A 26,161-nucleotide genomic window follows, 5' to 3' on the forward strand; every position below is an offset into this window, starting at 1 on the left:
CAGGAAAACTCAGGAAGCAAGACAGAGTAACTGGTTTGTAAGGAAAAAGAAAACCAGGAGATTCAAGTGTCCCAGAAGCCAAAAGCAGAAAGAGCTGTCAGGAGGGGGACAAACAGCTCAGTCAGAGGCTGACAGGTAAGAAGGTGCAGCCTGAGAAATGCTCCCTGAGAGTCGCCTGGAGACTCATGCAGGTCAATCAGAAGTGCCACCAGTCAGTACCTGGTCTGCCCCAAGTACAGGACCTCCAGACACGTGGTTGCAGGCACCTTAGCAGGCAAGGGAGTGGGACAGACAGAGCAATGGACATGAGGATCCATCGAAGGTTGGCACGAGGCATAGGTGACAGTGTAGCTGAAGGAAGGCAGGAGGTGCCTGGAACTAGCCCACTACCAACAGGAAAAGATGCAGGGCTTGCTTGAAATGGAGACTCATAAAGAATCTCAGATACTGCAATGTCAAGACCCAAGGAGATGAGGTCAGGCAGAGGACAAGATTCTTGGACGTGTAAGGGACCAAGAGAAGTCATGTGCAGTTTCCAGTCACCAGGTATCACAACAGGAGTGCTCGTGCAGAGAAGGCCAGTGTTTGCCAGGAAGTTGTGCTTGCCAGGCTAAGGAAATAAGACAGTGACACAGAGCGCTACCCTGGATGGGAAGGGCTCCTTTCTCCCAATGAGCCCCATCTCCTTCTCCCAGGGGGGTGTTCCCAGGCACACATACCCAAGGAGAGATGATCGATGTGTTGTGTGTGGGTTACTGCTCATATCATGAGTCTACATAAACAGTATTACTTTGTATTCTGCATAAGTGTCTTCAATTGCATGTGTTTCACCTTCATACAAAAATCTCAAGATACAACGACCCCCCATAATCAACAGTTCTTCAAACTCTGAGTCCACCCCCCAAAGGGAAGACGCCATCGTTATAACATACTTACCTTGAAGCTTCCGACTCAGCTCCAGCTTCTCCTGTTCGAGGCGCTTAATTCTCCTCTCATATGCCTCAGTGGCCAGGTTGTTGTCTAGAGTCCGCTGGACACTGACGTCAAGGTCCAGGGACGCAGGACCAGCCGTGACCCGTAAACAGCTCCGATCAGAAAGAACACTGAAGAAACAGACAAATGTGAGTTCACACAGAAGAGAAAGTCCGAAGAAGCAAAGAGAGCCTCCTGCAGCTGTCTGTTTAAAACATGGACTTTAATACCTAGCTACAGGTAGCCATCTCAGGAGACAGGAAAACACACTGTTGGCAAAACTCAACACAAACCACTTTTTAGAAGCATTTTTTAAAAATGAGAAGTAGTCCCAATTATTTTTTTATTTCAATAACTGCATATTATAAAATGATGTTCACTGAAAACAAGGTGACCACGTAAGTGAAACAGGAGTCAGAAGCACACACATGGTCCTCTTCATCAGAATTTGGACTCAAAAGTGAAATGCTTCCTTTAATTCAATACAATTTAGCTAAAAATATTTGAAGTGCTGGACACTGAGCAGTGAGCAAAACTGGCACTTGCCCGATTTACAACTTATGCTCCCATGACAGAGACAGAGAAAAATAAAATAAATAAGCAAAATATTCAGGGCATCAGATGGTGCTGAATGCTAGGGAGAAAAGCTGCAGAGGAGAGGTGAAGTATGAGGGGGAAGAAATAAATCTAGAAAAAGTGGCCAGGAGGCTATCACTCAGAAAGGAATGTTGAATAAAGTCAGGAGGGAGGAAGGGGACCAACCCAGGGAATAACAGGGGGGAAGAGCATTCCAGGCAGATGGAACAGAAGTAAAAGCCCTGAGACAAGAGTACGTCTGACATGTTCATAGGCCAGAAAGAGATGTATGCGGCTCGAGTGCAATCAGCAAGGTCAAGAGTAATGGGAAACAGAAAGATAAAGTGAGCCAGTCATGCAGGGTCTTGTTAAGAATGTTGGATTAAGATACAAGCCACTGGAATTGGGGGGCAGTGGGGATTCATCCTGAACAGGGAAGTGACACGTTCTGACTTTTTCTTTTTTAATTTTTTTTTTTTTTTTCAGAGAGAGAGAGAGAAGCAGAGACACAGGCAGAGGGAGAAGCAGGCACCATGCGGAAAGCCCGATGTGGGACTCGATCCCGGGTCTCCAGGATCACGCCCTGGGCTGCAGGCGGCGCTAAACCGCTGAGCCACCTGGGCTGCCCCTGACTTATCTTTTAGCAGGACCAGACAGGTTCAGAGAAATCTAAGAGACTAGATTATAAACATGTGAAGGAGATAGTTCAGAGAGATTTTAAGTAGGAGAGAGCAGAAGGGTCTCACAGTCAGAGGGCAACAGCAACTATCTGGGAATGCACCACAGTATAAATGGAAACGGACCCAAGACTAAGCCGTGGGGCACAAGAGATCAGGAGATCAGAAGGCATCAGATGCAGAGACAGAGAAGGAGCGGCCAGAAAGGTAAGAAGTCAGGCAAGTGCTCTGGAAGCTTAGAGATGGAAGTGTTGTGATGGGAAGAAGCCACAACAAACCAGATGAGACAAGTGAGACAGGGCTGACTGGGAGTCCCTCCACCCCCAGTATCATCCACACAGATGAGTGCTCAGGGCCAGAGGCAGGCAGGTGATAGACGTGCAAAGGAGCCTGTGAAAGCTGTCTGCCTCAACCTCTCCATGCAAGAAGAAGTGAGATCAGGAGACAGCAGGGTAAGAGGTTTCAGAGGCAAGTAGAGAGTATGGAATAGTTGTCCAGGAGAACAGGAGAGTGAGCACAGGCAGCAAAAAGGGTGCTGGTAATCATGAACATGGAAGGTGAGACTAATAAGAATGGTCAGGTGTTTTTCTCTGGACGCTTTGAACTGCACGGGTTTGGGCAGGAAATTGAACTGTAATGATGATGTCAACTCAGCAAAATTGTATAAGAGAACAAGAGGCAGGTGAGGCACTGAGGTAGCACACAAGAAGTGATTATTACAATCATACTCAGCCCAAACCGAGGAAGGAGGACCAGGAAGTGGGCAGTGTAATGACAACCCAAGAAAGCATGGCTAGGATTGCTGGTCTTGGTGGTTGGTGCCTGGAACATATTTGCTCAATAGCCAGGGACTCTTCTGATTCCTGCCCCACTGCTAAGAGGAAGATTCTTGTCCAAAATGACTTAAGATTCTCCCATGTTCTATTCATTACAGAACATCTTTTTCCGGCAGTAACTTCAGCCTATATTTAAAATTTTTTTCAACTTCTAAGATTCTCTTACATATTTTTTAAGACCTCAATTCATCTTAATTTGCTTTAAGTTGTCCAAATTATGGACTATCCAAATTATGGTAACTTTTCCAACTTACCAGCTACTGGTATATGTGAAACCAACAAATGGCAGGTGGTGGCCAGAAAATGCAGTATGTGTGGGTGGGGGCATCGTTTCCTGAAGGAGGAAAAAATACCTGGTAAGAAATCAGTAACTGTGACCTGGAGGTTGGTCTATAATATTAACTGTCAGTAGCAAATAACACGACTATTGGATTTAGAAACAGATTAAGTGTGGTGCAGACGTGCAGTGATCTCTAGAATCCAGACAATGAACACTAACATTCTGATAAATTTTTTTTTTACATTCTGATAAAATTAAACTCAAGACTTTAAGTCTGACATTGAGAGCACATGATTATTCATGTATGCATATGTGCAGATTTGCCTCATCACTAAAAGTTATTTGTAACCCAAATCAATATTCACAGTACTTCTGCAATCACTCACAGACATATCCAAAGGAAAAAAAAAAAAAAATTGAGCTGCCGGATGCCTAAGTTTCCAGCTGGGCCTAAACAAGGAGATGCTCTGCCTTACAAATACATGTGTGTTAGAGGACCTTTGCTCAGGCATGAGTCACACTGCTGTTCACTTTGAATGTGATGTTAATCAACAATATGTATTAAATAAGGTGTCTTTAAATAGAAACATACATAAAACAAAGTTATGTACTGACTGGCTCATGACATGAAGCGGCTCAGAAGAACCTAACTCTGAAATCCCCCTAGGAACAGGAGTTCAATACTCATACTGTGTACATGGGAACTTTATTGAACATATAACTACCGTAATCAGAATCAACTGTACTACATATTTAACTTGGAATGACCCAAATTTCTGTTTATAGTAAATATAATTCTTTTAATTCCTATGATAACAAACTGATGAGGAAACATCATTTCATTTTTTCTTGGAGGCCCAAAGATGGAAGCATAAGAAGTTCTTACCTGCCTTACATATGCTACTTACTGGGAGTGAAAAGTGATATAAAATCAATATAAAAATTCTTAGTGCAGAATTAAAATCATAAGAAACAAAATAATGGGTGGGGGTGCCTGAGTGGCTCAGTCAGTTAAGCCTCTGCCTTCAGCTCAGGTCATGAACTCAGGGTCCTGGGATTGAGCCCACATCAAGCTCCCTACTCAGTGGGAAGTCTGCTTCTCCCTCTATCCCTACACCTCCCTTGCTTTATGTTCGCTCACTCTCTCTTTCAAATAAATCAATAAAATGTCAAAAAAATAAAATAATGGAATAAAAAATAAAGTTCAAATTAAGAAGGCTAAAAAGGCCTTCAACAACCATAAAATTTTATGTTCTCATTGTCCTAAATTATAACAGAACAACCTAAAAGTTTAGAGCAGAGGTTGATGACCTATGCTGGCTCACAAGCTAAGAAAGGTCAAATGTTTGGCAACTCTGCTGGTTTGCCACTCACCTCAAGTGAGGCTATAACCTCAGGATAGCAAGGCTGTAGATTTATCCCCCATTCACTTCCTACCAAGTCTGCTATTTTTGGTTACACCACCACTGGGCATGGATAGCTCTTCAAATCAAGTCAGCCCAAATAAGCAGCCTCCTGCCAGCAGCTCTACAGCCCCAACCAAGCTGATGGAAGGGGGTGGGCGGCAGTTTTTAACCAAAGTCTGGTTTCTCCTGAATAAATGCTTCTCAATTTATTTACCTTGACAAGGGTTGAGTTGTCAATCCCCAAAGTGGTTGTTTCTGACAATTCTGTCCAGTATTATGGAGCTTTTTAAGGAGAGATTTGCCAATCTCTTCACTCTGCCATCATGAAGTCCACTTTTCTAAGCATCTCATTTCCCTTCTTCCTAGGAAGCCTTACAGTGTAACTGATCTAATTAGCAAATATGTGAATTTTAATTTTGCTTCTTGTCATGAATAAAAATCTTCACCTCAGTGAATTCTCCTCATTTTTTGATGTATAAGAGAACAGATACTAGAAGCCATGATAAATGTCTGACTGGGAATTGATAAGGAGGTCCATAAATTGCTTTATAACCACATTGGAAAGAATGAGAGGGACAGAATTTCTTTGCAGTGTCATACTTACAGAATTCTTTAAACAATCATCATCCACATCAAAATTCGATGTATCTGTTGGGCTACTAACTTCTGGAATATACGGTGCTTCACAGTTTCGAATATTATCCCAATCAATTCCATTGAAAAATGGGTGTTTCTTAAAGTCTTCTATTCCATTTTGGCCAAGTCGATGTTCTCGGCTGCAAATGAGCCTACGAATCAGATCTTTAGCATTTTCAGACACATCCGTCACTTGAGCTGGAAACTGAAACCTCTCCTAAACACAGAATAATCAAAACGGAATATAAATCATTATTTAACTCCCTAAGTGGATTGATTGGTATTTACTTTCTTAAAAATGCATTTTCTTTTAAAAATGTCCAATAAGTGTATGCTGGTGCAAAGTTACTCATACTACAAGAGAAAAGAGCACTTTCCTAAAAGAATTTTTTAATTTTATACGTGACTTAGTCACACATGCGCTGTAGAAAGAACAAATTAAATGCAAAAATTCCTCAAACTGTTGTCAGAATGAAGAGGACGTATCAAAAGTAGCATCTGACTCAACATTTCAATCGAGTGCATACAACTGATGAGGTTCCTATACGTCACAAACTAGGGATTACGTAACAGCAGTAAACACCTGTACAGAATGGACCATGCGCTTGACTCCTGGATGTGCTTAACACCTGTAACCCTCACAGCAATCCTCTAAGGCAGGTGCCACCATTAGCCTGATTTTACAGAAGAGACACAAGGCCCAGGGAGTTCAAGCAAGCCACTCCTGGTCACAGGATTTCTCTCTGTAATGCTTTCCGTACTCTTTACAACCCTGCAGATAGCTATTCCCAGTCTTCCAACTCTCCATAACTACTTAGCAAATTATCCTGGCAGCCAGGTATAAGAGTGTCAACTCCACAGAAGGGGGTCAACTGGTTTATTTGTAGGTAAAGAACTGCTCACAATGGTCTCACCGTCCTCTTACAGGATTTCTATTCCAGGTGTTTGCAACTGCTCACAATCTTCTGAGACCAATCAGAACCTTCCTCTTTTAATTACAATTTACTTCTATTTTGCTTGGAACTCAATGGATGAAGGCTCTATTAATTTGTTCCTATGGTGAATCTGGATTGTCTTCCCTGTTTTGATTGTAAATAAGACTGGAACAGGTATCCTCGTACATACATCTTGTTTAAACTGAGTATTTCCTTAGGGCAGATTCCTAAAACTGAAGTTGCTCAATCCCAAATTCTAACCATTTTTAAAGGCTCTAAATGCATACTTATAGACTTGTTGACAGGAAGGTCACATCAATATATTTTCCTATCAACAATATCTAACAATGTCCACCTCGCTGGGTTACTCAGAGTACAGAATATAATTTTTCTTTTCATCTTTGCCAGGGGGAAAAAGAACATCTCAGTTTTATTTTGATTTGGATTTCATTTATTGTGGCTAAGGATGATAATTTTTTAAATGTATTCTAGTCATGAGTATACTTACAGTAAGGACATAGGTTATCTGCTTACCAACTCTGTTATTCTACTGGAGAGACCCATTTAGTTTCCTATTTATTAGCATTTCTAATAAAATGTAGGAGACGGTTAGAACTAATGATTTTATGTATAATTTATGGATTTTGATTATTCATGTTCATCATGTCCCCTATTAGTATAGAAATTAGAATGCTCATTGTTTTTAAAAAACATTTTCTTTTTAACTATCACATTACTTTAAATTTATTGTATGTACCATTTACCACATTCATTTGAAAAACAGTAAAATATACTAACTTTATGATTCATGATTTTTCCATAGGTCTCCACCAGAGATTCTGCATAAAATGGTGTTTCTCCATAAAGCATTTCGTACATACAGACCCCCAGAGACCACCAGTCACATTCAGGCCCGTATCTTCCTTTCCCATCTTCCATGGCTTGAAGGATTTCAGGAGAGATATAATCTGGAGTTCCAACAGCCACTGAGGACTGGACCTGAAGAAGTTCACACATTTTTAGTAATCTACTATATTAGAAACAAATAATTTTTAATTAAAAATATTTACACTTACATACACAACAAACATTATTTCAAAACAATTACAATTTTGTCATACCTGAATTTAGCCTCCTTGTACATTAGTTAAATTGTACATAATGTCCACACTAACAGTTCTCCAGGTTCCAAAATACTATAAAATCTTTATTTTTGCCGGTTGTTCATTGACTACACTTAGGGTAACACTACAGTCATTAAAAACAAACTGAATATTTAGTACAGAACACTCTTATTATTGGTCTTATCTAACCAACACATTCATATAAATAATGGAAGTAGGAAAATTCTACAATTTGTTTAAAAGAAAATCTAGCCTGAAAAAACAGGCCAATACTTATAAGCAACCTGGAAATTATTTTGAAACACCTTAATTGAAATCTAAGGAAATAAATATTGATAAAATACTGCAAACTACTTATTAATTAAAAATTACAAAGGGGTTTGAAACATATTCTTCAAAAAATTAAGTCCCAATAGAGAAAAATAGTTGGGCATATAATTATGGCAAGTTAGATGTAAATAAGAAAATAATCACTAAAAATGATCCTGGGCACACCTTTTTTTTTTTTTAGAAGCTAAAGGGGAATAATTTATTTATAGGATGTACACCTTTGAATGAATTACCCCCAAATCCCACACAATTATAAAACAGAAGCACTTAAATGAGTTCAATACAATAGAACAGAGTGAACCAATCAAAAAGAATATCCAGACAATGGGTCTCGATTGACTGTTTAAAGCGTGGACCAGGAGAAACCCATTTCTAAATGGCTTTTGAATAATCAATTATTTTTTGTGTATATATTTTTTATTGGAGTTCAACATGCCAACATATAGCATAACAACACCCAGTGCTCATCCCATCGAGTGCTGGGCACACATCTTGTAAGGTACTCAGAAGTAAAAGAAAATTGTTTCTTTGCAGGTTTTAAATAAGCATATCAAAAAAAGAACATTCTCAAGATAGAATAATTGTTAATATTCTGGAAAAAATCATTCTTGAAAAAAATATCATTCTTAGTAATTATTAGAATGGACTTCCTCTTTGGTAATACTAAGATAAAGTAACTTGAAAACTCTTGCATTGGGAACTCTTAAGAATACAGATAAAATACAACAACCATTTTTATAAACATATAAATGAGCTCTTAAAAAAAAAAGAAATTCTTAGGGGCAAGTAACCAAATGTTTGAGAACCAAGGTGATAATAAGCATTACAGCAGGAGTGGAGTTGGGGAATGCTGGTTTCCATTTTCTTGGTATTTGGATTTTAATATACACATGAGGACTGTCCTCAGCTTATATGTTTGAAGCAAGAGGCTACCCCACATGATAGCCTCTACTCTACAGGGTATATTGTAAGTGAAAAGGTATATTATAAAAATCTGCCAATATTTGTCAACTAATTATGACCTACCAATTAGGATTAAGTACAGACATTTTCCACAAAGAATGAGTGAATTTCCAGATACAGACTCTCTCAGATAGACCTAAGGACACACTTCAGGAAACAAGAAATTTAACCCATGTGGAAGAATGTGACAATAGAAGCTATTGTGAACAAAGATATTAGTTCATACATATGGTTGTTAATTAGATAAAACAATGTCAAGTGGATGAGGACAAGGAGGAGTAGGAAAAAGAGAAGGAGAAACAGAGATGGCAAAGGAGGAGAGAAAAACCATCTAAAGGCTGAGAAATCAGATGGAACTAAAGTACCAGAAAACAGTAACATGTTACCAAGGGAACAATTAGGATTCAAGTGGTTTAAGTTTCTTGTTTTCTCATCTTTATTTTTCACTTACTTTTCAATTATTATTTTTAATTGTGATAAAATATACACAACATAAAATTTACCATTATAACCATTTCCAAGCATATACTCCAGTGGCATGAAGCACATTCATGCTGTGGTGCAATCATTACCACTTTCCTTCAGAACTCTTTTCATCTTGCAAACCTGAAACTCTGCATCCATTGAGCAATAACTACCCACTGCCCACCTCCCACCCCACTCCAGGCCCTGACAACCACCACTGTACTTTCTATCTCTAAATCTGACTACCCTAGGGGCCTCAAGAGCCATGAAATCATACGATATTTGACATTTTCGTGTCTGGCTTAAATCACTTAAGATAACATTTTCAAAGGTTACTCATGATGTATCATGTGTTAAAATTTCCTTCTTTTTAAAACTGAATAATATTCCATTGTATGTAAATACCATTTTCTTCATCCATTCATCTGCTGATGGACATCTTGATTACTTACATCTCTTGGATATTGTGGATACTATGAATGTGGGTGTATAAATACCTCTTAAAGTCCCTGCTTTCAATTCTGCAAAGTATATACCCAGAAGTAGAACTGCTGGACCATACAATAATTCCATTTTTAATTTTCTGAAGAAGTGCCATAATGTTTTTCAGAGTGGTTACAGCATTTTACATTTTACATTCCTACCAACAGTGCACAAGTTCTAATTTTTTCACATTTTCACCAACAGTTCTTATTTTCTGTTTTATTGCAGGGTTGTGGGGTTTTTTGTTTTGTTTTGTTTTAATAGTAGCCACTTATTGGGAATGAAGTAGTATCTTTGATTTGCATTTCCCTAATGACTAGTGACACTGAGCTTGCTGGCCATTTGTATATCTTCTTAGGAGAAATGTCTATTCTAGTACTTTGCTCATTTTGAATTGAGTTGTTATTGAGTTACAGATATTCTTCACGTATTCTGAATAATTAGCCCCTAAATAAGATATATGATTTGCAAGTATTTTCTCTCATTCTACTGGTTGCCTTTTCACTAAATGACTATGTCTTCCAATGCAAAAAAAAAATTTTAATGGTGGTGTAGTCCTATTTATCTATTTTTCCTTTTACTGCCTATCGTCTGGTATTATATCCAAGAAATCATTGCCAAATCTAATGTCATAAAGTTTTCCCCTATCTTTTCTTCTAAGAGTTTTATAGTTTTAGGTCTCATATTCAGGTCTTTGATTAATTTTTAGTTAATTTTTGTATATGGCATAAGATAAACTGAGTTTCTTGTTTGGCTTAGGAATATGGTGGAAAATCTGAGACTCTAGACTTTTGGTAAACTTTAAACGTTAAAAATTTAAAGATAAACATTAAAATATTTGAAATAGAATGTATAGCTTTCAAAGAAGCAAATAAAATGAGAAATTAAACTAAACTTGACCAAGTCAATAGCAGGCAGAAAAGGTGGGGGGTGGGAAAGAGGGAAGCATGCATGCAAACAAGCAAGCAAAACTTACAGTAAACAGTACAAGATCAGATACTAAGAATAATTAAATAAAAACAAATGTAAAAATGCAAAAAAATAGATAATAAGAATAAATACAAATGTATTGATTATCATGAAATTCCTAAATGGATTAAAATTTATCTATTAAAAGACAGCAATATCACACTGGGTGACAAATAAAACCAAAATGAACAAATATTTTTTAAAATTAGCAATAATCTGTTTAAAAGGGATATACCTAAACATTGGACACAGAAAGGTTAAAAGTAAAAGGATGGAAAAGATACATCAGGCAGATGTTAAAAGAAAGTTAAGGGATCCCTGGGTGGCGCAGTGGTTTAGCGCCTGCCTTTGGCCCAGGGCGCGATCCTGGAGACCTGGGATCGAATCCCATGTCGGGCTCCTGGTGCATGGAGCCTGCTTCTCCCTCTGCGTATGTATGTCTCTGCCTCTCTGTGTGTGTGTGTGTGACTATCATAAATAAATAAAAAATTTAAAAGGAAGTTAAGCTGGCTATATTTCTATCAGTTAAGACAGATTCCTAGGGTAAAACTGTTATTAGGATTTTTTAAAATTCATTAACATAATTGTAAAAGAAAATACTCTGGAATAGTAATTCTGAATAATATACCTAACAACATAGCTACAAAATGATTATGAAAACATTGATGATGACAAGGAAAAATTAATAAGTTCAGTATCATGGTAAGACTTTTTAAATAATAGATGATATAGCAGAAAGAAATAAAACTGGTAAGAATATTAAAAAAATGAACAACAAATGAACAACTTCAATCTTATGGACTTACATAGAAACCTGCACCCAGAAATTAAAAAGAGTATATTATTTTCAAACAAGCAAATAACACTATAAAAACGAGCCTGTTATAAAGCAAAAAGCACATCTTGACAAATGCCAGAAAAAAAATCAAATCAGCCCATTCTCCAGTAAAGTAAAACTGACAGAAATAACCAAATAAGTAAATACTATACTATAGATATTAAAAGGTACATATCTAAATAATCAATGGTCCACAGAGGTATTCCAACTAAAGCTGGAAAATATTTAGACTGAAAATAGTAAAATGCGCTATATATCAAAAATGATGAAGGAAAAGAAAAGCACAAGCAAACAACATTAGGATTGAAAAAAAAAACACATGTAATAGAGATTTTAAAGCTAATAAGAGTACAATAGGAACATTATACCAACAAAATTGAAAACTCAGAGAAAATAGAAAATTTTCATAGAAAAAGAAAATAACTTACCAAACTGACTCAGGAAGAAATAGAAAACCAAAGAGACCTATAACCATTAAAAAATTTGAATCAATAGTATAAAATCTACCTGGAAAACAAACCAAAAAAACCAAGAGGAAAACAAAACCTCACCAACGCAAAGATTATTTAAAAGTGAATTCTACCAATTTCATGGGAAATAAACAACCCCTGTATTATATAAACTGTTCTAAAGCCAAAATGGATAAGGGTAGAGGATATGACTACTCCCCTATCCATTTTATAAGGATAAAATAACCCAAATACACAAATCAGACAAGGACAATGAGAAAAAAAAATCATACTGCAATCTCAGAATAATCAATCTCAGATATGAATCTTAGGTAACAATCTAATATAAAATATTAGCAGAGTCAATCCAGCAATTTTCAAAAATAACAACATCTTCACGATAAAGTTACATTTGGCCAAAGAATGGATGATTTAACATTAGACAATCTATCATTCATCAGTATAATAGATTAAAGGAAAAACACCCTTATATCATCTTCTCGATGGATGCAAAAAATCATTTGATTACAACAATAACAACCATAACAACACATTCTTTTGCTAGTAAGAAACAGAAATTTCATAAAAAGAAACAAAAACTTTCTTAATCTTGTAAAGAATATCTACCAAAGGCTTACAGCAAACATCATACTTAACTTGAAACTACAGAAAAACACCAATCAGCATCAAGAACAAGGCAAAGCAGCTCCCCAATACCATATCTATTTAATATTGTACGGAAGGTCACTGATTGCATAAGGGGGGGAAATAGCATATGTAAGCATTTGTAAAAGACAAAACCTAAAGCTGATCATTATTTGTGGATTATATGATTGTGTACAAACCTAGAAGAATCTATAAATTATTTTGAACTAATAAAAGACTTGGCAAGCTTGCTAGTCTGGAGATGAGCATGCAAAAATCAGCTGTGTTCCTAAACAAAAGCAACAAGCTATTAAACTGAAAAAAATGTAAAATGCTCCATGCACCCAAAATCCACAGCATGCCTAGGAACAAACTTAACAGATAAAGGTAACAGATTTACAGTGAACATGATTATAAAACTTCAATAACAGACATACAAGAAAACCTAAAGCAACGGAGAGAGACACCATGTTTGTGAAAGGGAAGATTTCATGTTATGGACATAAATTTCCCCCAAATTCACCTCTAAATTCAATGCAAGTCTACAAGCTTGTGTTTCTGAATGGGTATTTGTATATATGTACATGTATGTATGTAAACCAATAATATAATTCTAACAATCATATGGAAAAGCAAATGGCCAAGAAAAGCCAAGACAATTGTAGAAGAAGAAAAAGAACTACAGCAGGACATCCGTCTTGGAAACTGACTTCCTACAAAGGTGTAGTGCTTAAGATGGCATAGTTTCAACTCATATGTAAGAGCCAAAAAGCAAGCTGACACTTGATTTGGAAAGTCACAAAATTTGGGAAAGGCTAAAATTGAAGCAGTTGCTGAGGTGATAAATAATGACCCACACAAAGTCATATAATCATAACATTTCAGAACACTGGGGGAAACAGAATGTCCCAAAAGCTTCTAGAAAAGGGGGGGAAAGTTTTAATAGAAGAACTGAGATTCAGAATGGCACCAGATGTCTCAACAATAAATTAGAAGACAATGCAATGCCTGCTAAATTCTAATAAAAATCATTTGAAATCTGTAATATTATGCCCAAACAAATTATCAATCACATATGAGGGTAGAAATGAAAGCATCTTTTACACATGCAAGATTATAAAATATTTACTTCCATTGGAACCCTTCTTGGGACCTACTATTAGATGAAGAGAAAGCCAGACATGGATTCCAGGAAACAGAGGATCCACTGCTAGACAGCAGCACAGTGATTTTTAAGATGAGTAAGGTAATCCTTGTATATCATTACTACAACAGCCCAACAGAACAGTCTAGATTAGGAAGGGAGAAGGCAAGACTCTAGTATATCTCTCTCCAAAAGACAAAAGAGAACCACTAGGTTACTTAATGTGTCTGAATGACAAAGGAATTATGGGCTGGAGAGTTTGGGGATAAACTGGTGAGAGTTATAGAGAAACAAGGAAAAGTGGTCACTTACACCAACAACAAAAAGATGTTCAAGAAAAGTATTGAAATTACAATAAACTGCATGGCAAAACTATGTAATAATATTTGTATAGAATCATAGGGAATTGAACAGGATTTGAGGGAAGGCTTACAGTAAGAATATAGAAAGCATACGGGTTGGATGAGATGATATGAAATTAACAGGTAATACATAGAAGTAAATAATCAAAAGACAGTAGCACGAGTATGATAAGAAATTTTTAAGTAAAGGAAGCAACAGAACAAGCAGCCAGCAGTCTGAAAGTGTTTGCCAATAGTTTGAAAGTAAAAGAGATACAGAGGCAGAAAGAATAGAACAAATGAATGCAGTTTTTAGGACAAACCTTCTTAAAATATATATAGATCATTTTGATAAAAAAATAATAATAGACACAAAACAAGTAAAAACACTTGTTCATTGGTTTTCTAAATGGAGAATAAACATGCTATTATGTCCAGGAAAATTATTTTGAGATCATTAGTAAAGAACGAGTGACTAAGAAGACACATCCAGGATTTCAAAGAACAAACTGGACACTGTCTTTGGGCTGATCCGTGGTAGACGTTTTGAGGGCAGGTGACCCGCAGCCTACACGCCCCACACAGCCTCCCATGGAAGACTGAGCTGGCCGTGAAGCTTTCTCTCTTTGTCTCATAACCATGCCCACCAATGAGAATGCTAATTCACCAGATGCCCGCCTTAACAGATTCAAGAACAAGGGGAAAGACAGTACAGAAATGAGGCAGCACCAAATAGAAGTTAATGTGGAGCTGAGGAAAGCTAAGAAGGATAACCAGATGCTGAAAAGGAGAAATGTAAGCTCATTTTCTGATGACACTACCTCTCCACTGCAAGAAAACCGCAACAACCATGGCACTGTAAATTGGTCTGTTGATGACATTGTCAAAGGCATAAATAGCAACAATTTGGAAAGCCAACTCCAGGCTACTCAAGCTGCTAGGAAACTTTCTAGGGAAAAACAGCCCCCCATAGACAACATAATCCGGGCTGGTTTGATTCCAAAATTTGTGTCCTTCTTGGGCAGAACTGATTATAGTCCTATTCAGTTTGAATCTGCTTGGGCCCTCACTAACATTGCTTCTGGGACACCAGAACAGACCAAGGCTGTGGTAGATGGAGGTGCTATCCCAGCGTTCATTTCTCTGTTGGCATCTTCCCATGCCCACATCAGTGAACAAGCTGTATGGGCTCTAGGAAACATTGTAGGTGATGGTTCAGTTTTTCAAAACTTGGTTATCAAGTATGGTGCAGTTGACCCACTGTTGGCTCTCCTTGCAGTTCCTGATATGTCATCTTTAGCATGTGGTTACTTACATAACCTTACTTGGACACTCTCAAAACCTTTGTCGCAACAAGAATCCAGCACCCCCGTTAGATGCTGTTGAACAGATTCTTCCTACCTTAGTTCGTCTCCTGCATCATGATGATCCAGAAGTATTAGCAGATACCTGCTAGGCCATTTCCTACCTTACTGATGGTCCAAATGAACGGATTGAAATGGTTGTGAAAACAGGAGTTGTGCCCCAATTTGTGACACTTCTAGGAGCTACTGAATTACCCATTGTGACTCCTGCGCTAAGAGCCATAGGAAATATTGTCACTGGGACAGACGAACAGACTCAGGTTGTAATAGATGCAGGAGCACTTGCTGTCTTTCCCAGCCTGCTAACGAACCCCAAAACTAATATTCAGAAGGAAGCTACATGGACAATGTCAAACATCACAGCTGTTCGTCAGGATCAGATACAGCAAGTTGTGAATCATGGATTAGTCCCATTCCTCATTGGTGTTCTAAGGCAGACTTTAAGACACAAAAGGAAGCTGTGTGGGCTGTGACCAACCATACAAGTGGTGAAACAGTTGAACAGATTGTATATCTCGTTCATTGTGGCATAATAGAACCATTAATGAACCTCTTAACTGCAAAAGATACCAAAATTATTCTAGTTATTCTGGATGCCATTTCAAACATCTTTCAGGCTGCTGAGAAACTAGGTGAAACGGAGAAACTTAGTATAATGATTGAAGAATGCAGGGATCTGAACAAAATTGAAGCTCTACAAAACCATGAAAATGAGTCTGTGTACAAAGCTTCATTAAACTTGATTGAGAAGTATTACTCTGTAGAGTAAGAGGAAGATCAGAATATTGTGCCCAAAACTACCTCTGAAGGCTATACATTCCAAGTTCAGGATGGCACTCCTGGGACCTTTAACTTTTAGATTGTACAGCTAAGACAGAAAGTTGTTTGTTGTGTACTCTGTTTGGTAGAAGTTTGTCTTATTGTTTCTCTACTAAGAACTCTTTTTAAATGTGTTTTGTTATTGTAGCACTTTTTACAATGAAACTATACTTGACCAGTTCCGAACTGTACAAACTGTATGAAGCTCCTCCTCTCAGTGGGTTTCTTATTTCTTTTTTTTTTAAAGATTTATTTATTTATTTATTTATTTATTTATTTATTTATTTATTTATTTATTTATGATAGACATAGAGAGAGAGAGAGAGAGAGAGAGAAAGAGAGAGAGAGAGGCAGAGACACAGCAGGAGGGAGAAGCAGGCTCCATGCCGGGAGCCCGACGCGGGACTCTATCCCGGGACTCCCGGATCATGCCCTGGGCCAAAGGCAGGCACTAAACCGCTGAGCCACCCAGGTTTTCTTATTTCTATGTGGAATCTCCTATCTTACAGTATCCTATAAATAAAGATTAAATTCCAAAAAAAAAAAAAAAAGAACTGGATCAAGTTAACCCCTACAGACACAGTCCTCACTGCATTCTGGAACGCACGGGGATTTGGAAGGAAGGCTGCCTGCCTACTAGACTCCAGAAGGGCCCCAGTTTTTGAGTGTATGGGGCGTACGACCTGCAGGACTCAGGAAACACTAGGTCTTCCCCTAGAATTCTTCTTCAGTCTAGCACTCTGCTCTACAGAATCCTGATCCCAAACTTCCTGATGCCACAGCCTCCCTGATTTGACTCTGTGTTTTCTCAGCTCGGCAAGTTCTCCCTTATCACGTCATACCTGCTGTTATCTGCTGCCCACCTGACCTTCACATTCTCACAGGTGTCCCAAAGCAGCACAGTTCCATAGACACAGTTTACACTGTTTGTGTTACTGCTTCTACAAGTATCATAACCCCACCTGATGGTGTGATTATTTTTGCTTTTCACACCCATCAGATGGCTTTTATGTAAATTTTGAAGAAAAGATGAGAGTCTTCTCTTTATCCTTCAGATCTTATTTATCATATCTGATATTCTTTATCCTAGGGATCTAAGTATTCAAATGGTATCCCTTCCTTTGGATTAAAGAACTTTTTTTTTAATTCTTTTTTTAAATTTTTATTTATTTATGATAGTCACGGGGGGGGGGTGCAGAGACATAGGCAGAGGGAGAAGCAGGCTCCATGCACCGGGAGCCCGACGTGGGATTCGATCCCGGGTCTCCAGGATCGCGCCCTGGGCCAAAGGCAGGCGCCAAACCGCTGCGCCACCCAGGGATCCCCTTAAAGAACATTTTTTAGGGGACCACGGAATCGCAGAGATGACTGAGGCTGATATAAATCCGAAGGCCTACCCCCTTGCAGATGCCCACCTCACCAAGAAACTACTGGACCTTGTTCAGCAGTCATGTAACTACAAGCAGCTTCAGAAAGGAGCCAACGAAGCCACCAAAACCCTCAACAAAGAACATTTTTTAGCATCCAAGTCTGCTGGAGATTAGTCTCTTTCATTTAACTGAAAGTTTTTTATGCACCTTCATTTCAGAATATTTTTGTTTGACATAAAATTCCTGGTTTACAGATTTTTTTTTCTTTCATGACTTTAAAGATACCATTTCATTATTTCTGATGAGAGACCTATGGTTATCCTTATTGTTTCCCCAAAGTATGTAATAGGTTTTTAATTCTGGCTGCTTTCCATTCCCCACCCCCTTACCTTTAATTCTCAGGAGTTTAATTGTAGACAAGTGTGTTTTCTTTTAACCTTGAGGTATACTAAGATACTTACATTTCTGTTTTTCATCATATTTGGTAAGTCTGAGCCATCAATCCTACAAATTTTGCTGCTCCTGTTTCATTCTCTTTTCCTTCTGATATGCAAATGATGCAGCTCCCTGAGCCTAGATGTATTTTGCTTCAATTTTTTTCCTCTCTCTTCTTCAGACTGGATCATCACATGATCTTTCTTCAAACTCACTGGCACTTTCTTCTCTTATTTCTAATCTGCTGTTAACCTCCTTCTGTGAGTTTTTTATGTCTATTATTAAACTTATCAAGTTCTAAAAGGTCCATTTGATTTCTTTTCCCTCTGACATCCCTTATCTGAGCCATCTTTAAGACTATACTTTGATTCCTTAACGATATTTATTTTAAAAAAACACATTTGGGGATCCCTGGGTGGCTCAGCGGTTTCGTGCCTGCCTTTGGCCCAGGGCGCGATCCTGGAGTCCCGGGATCGAGTCCCACGTCGGGCTCCTGGCATGGAGCCTGCTTCTCCCTCTCCTCTGCCTGTGTCTCTGCCCCTCTCTCTCTCTATGTCTATCATAAATAAATAAAAATAAGTTTTAAAAAAACACATTTATGATAGCTTCATTACATCTCTGTCTGCTAAATCCAACATCTGTGCTACCAAAGTTTCTACTGACTACTTTTATTTTTTAAGTCTGTATTACAATCTCCATCCTATCCTCATTTTTGTTTGATCTGGTGAATTCTGATTAAACGTTGGTCATTGACAGAATTATTCAGAGGATGGACTCTGTTGTCTTCCACTAAAGATCCTCAATTATTATTGAAGCAGATTAAAAAAAAACCACCACCTGATCTCCTTGAATAAGGGTTAGCTTACAATTACACTCTTTGGGGCAGCTTTGTGGAAATGCTAAGATTCATCTCAATCCCCCTGACTTGGAGGATCACTTTTCAAACTCGGTGAATTTTATCAGGACTTGGATTTAGACTGTTAGGCTTAGAGTAAGTCTCACATGTTATAAAGGTGTTAAATAGCTCTCCAGCCAAAACCCCAGTGTCCCCACGTGCTATGTCTCCTCCAGCACTGCTTGACTTTCAGCAACTTGTTCAATTTTCAGATGCACAGCATCTATTATTTGGTACATCTTATGTCTTATACTGCATACCCACAGATCTATCTTCAGGAGACAGCCCCATCGGCACACTTCAGGCCCGCTCTCTGAACAACTTCCTCTTCTCCAATATTAAGAGCTACAGACTAACAACTAAGTTGGTCCTGATGTCTTCTCCCTCAGCTCTGGAGGACTGCTACCCTTGGCTCTAACTCTAGCTTTTTGCATAGAGCCTGCAAACTGCCCCCGTCCTGGGAAACTGTAAGGTATATCTCATGGATACATTTCTCTTAAAGATAACAGTCTTATGTTGCCTATTTTCCACTGCCTGAAAACAGCTGTCCCAAATATTATGTACAGTTTTACAGTTGTTCATAGTGAGAGAACAATTTGGTACCAATTACTCCTCTCATCATGGCCAGAGGCAAAAGTTACATAATCTGTTTTTTTTAAGTTTATCTCCTTAAGATGAATTTTCAGAAGTCAAATTACTGGTCCAAAATAATAGGACATTTTCATGGCCTTTGGAATGTATTATGCTAAACTGCTCTCCAAAATAGTTTCTGCCAAGTGAAATTATATCTATTTGGACCTCTGTTATACAGCCAGGAAACTGAAGTAAAAACAAAACAAAACAGGGAATAAAATTGGGGCATATAATCTTTTACATTTATATGAGGGACCCAGGGTTAGTAGAACTAAAAACAAATGGGAATGTAAAACTAAATCAATGTTGAGAGTGTTCTGATGAAAGCATTCACTTGTTGAATATTCTCTCTCAAAAAAACTTGACAACTAGGAAAGAAAAATCTAAAAAATAAAAGTGAAGAAGAATCCACATTTTCTTTTCCCGACTGGGACTTATTTTTTCACCCCTCTAAAAATGACAATATTTCAAGTACAGTAACAAACAGTTCAGCTAAAGAAGAAACAAAGTTCTCATAAAAGATACACGTATCAATCTTAAGCTCATTAATATAAGAATGAAAAATAGCATAGGACTTTATAAACAAAACCTACTATGAATGAGTATGCCTAAAAGCCATTGTAGGAAAAGTTGGAGCATAGAAAGACAAGTGGATGGATGGATGGATGATTAGGTAACATAAATAGACATTTTCTAAAACAGAGAAGACAAGTAGCAACAGAATTATCTGTTGGTAAAATGGCTTAAGATTTATCTTTATTTACCGTTCCATCTTCCATCAGCTTCAGACAAGAACCAAAATCTGCTAATCGAATATGTCCATTCATATCCATCAATATATTGTCTGGTTTGATGTCCCTGAAAAGACAGACACATTCAATTTTTAGTCGGGAAAAATAAATATAACCATTTACTTGATAAGATAAAAATTAGCCTGAAAATCTCAACTTCTTTTAAAATTAATACTCTAAGAACACCTATTTGACTATGTTATGGGTTCAAATCCTGGCTCTGATCCATATTGATACTTTCTTTGAAACATGCACTTTCAGTGTTCTGGAGATAAAAAGCTTTTTGGTACTTTTTTGTCTTATTTTAAGGTTTTTGGTTTTGTTTTTAAGAAAGGGAGGGCAGGGCACAGAGGGAGAAGAAGAGAAGTCTTAAGCGGGCTCCACCCTCAGTGTAAAGCCCAACACAGGGCTCTGTCTCACAACCCTGAGATGGTTACCTGAGACAAAAATCAAGAGTCGGACACTTCACTAACTGAGCCACCCAGTCGTCCTTTTTCGGCAGGTTTCATTCAGATTAAATTAATTTATATTAATTTAGATTTGCACAGATTCCAATAAGAGCACAATAGGCCTACTTTCTGTATACAGAGAAGAGCCATAATTACTTGATAAACACAAAACATACTTTCCTCTAGCCCATGAAATTGGAGGGAAAAATACACTTCTTAGACCTTGAACATAAATATAAATAAATTTTCAATTGCAAAGAAATTGCTTCATAAAGCTAATTTTGAAATACAACTGACACAACTGCTTAATAGTATTTATGTTATATAAAGCTATTTATAGATGTTAATTCAAATGTAAGATATCCAAATCTAATTAACAAATTAAATCACACCAGTTTTTGTATTAGTTTCTACATTTGAAGGAAAAGGGGTGTAAACCTTAGTAAAATAATACATAAAATGATTCCTTTAAAGAATACCCATCAAAGTGTTTTCTAATCACAATCTAAAGATTAATTCTGAAAAATTAAAAGGTTAAGCCCTCTCCACATATTCTACATGTAGAGAAAAATAAAGAATCTTCTATGAACATCACATACGCAAAAAGAATTCTATTACCATGTGGCTAGGGTCATCTTTTCTCATCTTTTTCCTTGACTTATTTATTTTATAACTAAGAAATTTGTACTTTTTAATGTCATTTACTTATTTCACCCATCCCCTGACCCACCTCCCCTCTGACAACCATCAGTCTGTTCTCTATATTCAAGAGTCTACTTTTTTTGTTTTTTTTCCTTTCTTTGTTCATTAGTTTTGTTTTTTAGACCGACATACAAATGAAATCACATAGTATTTGTCTTTTTCTGACTTAACTTCATTTAGCACAATACTCTCCAGGTACATCCATGTTGTCACAATTGGCAAAGTAATATTCTTTTTAAGGCTAATATTACACTGTGTGTGTATATATACACATATATGTACATACTTATACACACACACACACACCTTCTTTGTCCATTCATCTATCGATAGACACTGTGGCTGCTACCTTATCTTGGCTATTGTAAATAATGCTGCAATAAACATAAGGGTGCATATATCTTCTCAAATTAGTGTTTTTGTTTTCTTTGGGTAAGTACTCAGGAATGGAATTGCTGGATCATAAGGTATCTCTATTTTTAATTTTTTTTTTTTGAGGAACCTCCATGATGTTTTTCAAAGTGGCTACACCAATATACAAATCCAACCAACAATGCATGAGGTTTCTTTTTCTTCATATCCTAGCCAACACCTGTTATTTCTTGTCTTTTTGATCCTAGCCATCCTGACAGGTATGCAGTAACATCTCATTGTGGTTTTGATTTGCATTTCCCTAATGAGTGATGTTGAGCATCTTTTCATGTACCTGTTGGCCATTTGAAGTACCCTTTGAAAAAAGTCTATTTAGTTCTTATGTCCATTTTTTTTTATTGGACTGCTAGGGTTTTCTTTTGTTATAATGTTATAGGAGTTATTCATATATTTTGGATATTAACCTCTTACTGGATATATCATTTACAAATATATTCTCCCATTTAATAGGCTGCCTTTTCATCTTGCTGATGGTTTCCTTTGCTAGGCAAAAGCTTTTTGTTTCAATGTAGTCCCAAAAGTTTATTCCTGCTTTTGCTTCCCTTCCTTGAGGAGACATATCTAGAACAATGGTGGAGGTATCACAATCGAGATATATTACAAAGATTTAATAATCAAAGCAGTATGATACTGGGACAAAAATAGGTCAATGGAACAGAATAGGGAGCCCAGAAATAAACCTAATTTTATATACCCAATCAATCTGTGACAAAGGAAGCAAGAATATAGAGTGGGGAAAAATATGGTCTATTCAGTAAACATTGTGAAAACTAGACAGCTACATGCAAAAAAACAAAACTGGACCACCTTCTTACACCATACACAAAAATAAACTCAAAATGGATTAAAGACCTAAATGTGAGACCTGAAACCATAAAACTAGAAGAAAACATAGGCAGTAATCTCTCTGACATTAGCCATGGTGACATTTCTGTAGGTATGTCTCCTTAGGTTAGGGTCCTGTAACTTGAATGATACCTAAGGTCTCTATGCCTCCATTTTCCCATCTGCAATAAGAGGGTATTATTGAAGGAATTTCTGTGTGTTATACATCATAAATTGGCAAAAGCTGACCTAGAGGCTAAACCCAGCCCACTTTCCATTTTTGTAAGTAAAATTTTATTGTAAATAAAGTCACATCTATTCACTTATAAGTATTATCTATGGCAGCTTTCCCACTACAATAGCAGAATTGAGTAGTTCTGACTACAGACAGCGTGGCCTTCAAAGTCTGAAAGATTTCCTACTTGGCCCTTTACAGAAAAAGTTTGGTGACATCTCTTGAAGATGACAGATGATGCTTAACAAAGAAAGGCAGACAGATGAACTGAAAATAACTTTTATAGGAAATTGGCTTCATTATCCTCAATGTTTGAATTTACCCCACAGTCAGAAAGGTATATATATAAAAAGATATTTCTGTTGTTTGGAAACATCAAAGAAGTATATTTTATTTCTAGAAGGCATCTTAGAAATTACCTAATCTATTTTTAGATGAGTGTAAAAAGTGGATTTTATTCTTTATTTTTAAAATATTAAGCTATATAGTCACTACACATACTGCTACTGGCATATTTCTCAGATTTTAAAGAAGACCAAATAAATTACAGAAAAGGAAAACTGAAAGGATTCATAATCATCAATAATATTTTAGGCTATTTGAAAATAGCAAGTAGTAAAACTTAGACAAATAAATTATATTTATAACAAATAATAAGTGATGAAATGGAAATTATTTAACAGCATTGTATTGACACTCCCCAAGTATCCCATTACCCTTCCATATTATCCCCTTCATCCACTCCCCACAGGTTAGCAATCGCTGCCCTGGCATTTACTATACCTACACGTATTTTATATTATTAGTATATAATGTGTGTGTGTGTGTATGTGTGTGTATATATACACACACACAACCATGAGACTATGTCTTTTTCTGAATCTCTTTAAACTTTATAATTGATGCCAAACTGTGTGTAACAAACTGTGTGTAACTTTTGAAACGTAGTTTTATTCTAATACTGTTTCTAAAACACATTACCCACATTGACATACATTGTTCTGGTATGTTAGTTTTAATTGCTATATGGAATATTTTCATAGACCAAATTTATCAGTTCTCCTTATTCTAGAATTTAGTTTCCAACAACTTTAGATTGTTGTAAATTATTTTACTATTATACAAAATCCTGAAATGAATACTCTTACCAATGTCACCCAGTGCTCGTCTACATGTAGAAGTGGAATTGCTATGATGAAAGACATGCACATTTTCAACTTTATAAGCACGAGTACTACTAGTAAGACTAAGAATCGTTTTTACATTATCACTAGTTATCTCACATTCTTATTCTGTAAAAGGTCAGTTAATATCCTTTGTCATTTTCTTATACTGCCTGTGTGCTGTTTGTTTTTTGGCTTTTGGTTAATATTCAGGAATTCTGTTTACTCAAACTTAGTTTACATGTGTTACAAATCTCCTCCCTCAACATGCAGGCTTGTTTTCCCACATTGTTTATAATGTCTTATTTGTAAAAAAAAATTATTTAACGCCAGTATAATCTTATAATTTATAATTTTTTTTTTACTATTCAGCTTTATTGAGAAATAACTGACAAAATTGTCATATATTTAAAGTATACATCATGATGATTTGATATACACATGCACTGTGAAAGGATTCTCACTATTGAGTTAATTAACTCATCATGTATTCACTTTTGTTTTTCATGGGTTTTTTTAGTAAAACACTTTATTTCTACTCTCAGAAAAGTTCAGTTATGTAACACAGTTTTATCAATTATAGTCACATGTTAACAGTAGTTTCTTAGAATTAATTTACCTTTTTTTAATATTTATTTATTGGTGGGGAGGGGCAGAGGGAAAGAGACAGAGAGAGAGAGAGAAAGAGAGAGAGAGAGAGAGAGAGAGAGAGAGAATCTCCAAGCAGACTCCTTGCTGAGCAAGGACCCCACCCTCACCCCCCTGATAAGGGGGCTTGATCTCACGACACTGAGATTATGACCTGAGCTGAAACCAAGAGTCAGACGCTCAACTGACTAGCCACCAAGGCTCCCCAAGATCTTATTCATCTTGTAACTGGAAGATTGTACCCTCTTACCAACCTCTCCCTATTTCCCCAGACCCTGGCAACCACAATTCTACTCCCATTAATTTATGGTTTATCCCCTAGGAAATCTCCCTTACCCTCTCCCTGAGGTCATTTGGATAATGTCCTATATTTTATAAGTTTTAAAGTTTTATTTTTCAAGTCTCTAGTCTCCCTGGAATGAATGTTTGTAGGGTGAGATCAAGGCCCATCTCATTTCTTTCTGTCCCAACGTCACTGACTGAATGACATCCTTTCACCTCACCACTGATTCCTATCACCACTTAGGTCATAAATCAAGTGGATCTGTTTCAGAACTTGCTAAAGCAAATTCCCTGAACAGTCTTCAGGGTGAAAGAAAGCCTATTAATAATCACCAGAACAACCATAATCTGAAACTGATCCAAGCAAACAGATACATGATCACCCTATGTATACACCTATACTAGACCAGTACCACAATATCTTAATTATGAAAGCTCTGTAATGACCTCTCTACACCAGGAGACCAGGTTTTTTAAAATGTCAGGGTTCTTCTAGGTGAATGCCAGGATTAACTTAATATGTTCCATAGAATAACTGAGATTTTGATGGGAATCACAATGATTTTATATATTAAAGAACTGATTTCTCTGTAAGACTCTTCCCATCCATTTTTACAGAATATCTTACTTAGGAGTATTCTTTTATGTCTTTCAATAATACTGAATGTTTTTTGCAGAAAAATTTTTATCATCTATACAGCTATTATTTATCTTTTATTAACTATGTATCTATGTATTTATTTTATATATCTATGTTTTATTATCTATAGTTTTCAGTACCTTACAGTTTTGTTGCTATTGTGAATAGGATTTTCTTCAAAGAAGCATTCTCATTTGGCTTCCAATTTACTGGGAATGTTTCTAATGTTTCACTGTTAAGTATGATCCTTGGTTTAGATTTTCAATAGAAATTCAATAATAAGGTATGAGAATTTTTTATGGACATTTTACAATTTTTTATTATTTGAGACAGAGAAAGAGCATGCATGTGGGGGAGAGAGAGAGACAGAGAGTGAGAGAGAATGAGAGAGAGAGAGAAAGCACTTGCA

The 26,161-nt window shown here is 36.9% G+C and overlaps 1 protein-coding gene and 1 pseudogene across 22 annotated transcripts in view; one reads left to right on the plus strand and one right to left on the minus strand.

Annotated features, from left to right (window-relative positions):
• CDC42BPA (CDC42 binding protein kinase alpha) overlaps nucleotides 1-26,161 on the minus strand; it is a 309,696-nt gene that overhangs the window by 144,603 nt on the left and 138,932 nt on the right. For all 22 annotated transcript variants that reach the window (XR_013381712.1, XM_077901337.1, XM_077901329.1 and 19 more), the window contains 5 exons: nucleotides 20,350-20,443; nucleotides 7,117-7,317; nucleotides 5,352-5,600; nucleotides 3,316-3,395; nucleotides 937-1,103 (listed from right to left, as the gene is read on the minus strand). Coding sequence is in view for 21 of the 22 variants with exons in the window: in XM_077901337.1 (XP_077757463.1) it covers nucleotides 937-1,103; nucleotides 3,316-3,395; nucleotides 5,352-5,600; nucleotides 7,117-7,317; nucleotides 20,350-20,443 (791 nt within the window). In the remaining variant the exon portion in view is untranslated. The remainder of the gene's footprint in view (nucleotides 1-936; nucleotides 1,104-3,315; nucleotides 3,396-5,351; nucleotides 5,601-7,116; nucleotides 7,318-20,349; nucleotides 20,444-26,161) is intronic.
• LOC144315186 (importin subunit alpha-1 pseudogene) lies at nucleotides 14,668-16,485 on the plus strand (annotated as a pseudogene).

This window comes from Canis aureus, chromosome 6 (assembly GCF_053574225.1).
Source record: "Canis aureus isolate CA01 chromosome 6, VMU_Caureus_v.1.0, whole genome shotgun sequence".
NCBI classification, from domain to species: Eukaryota; Metazoa; Chordata; class Mammalia; order Carnivora; family Canidae; genus Canis; species Canis aureus.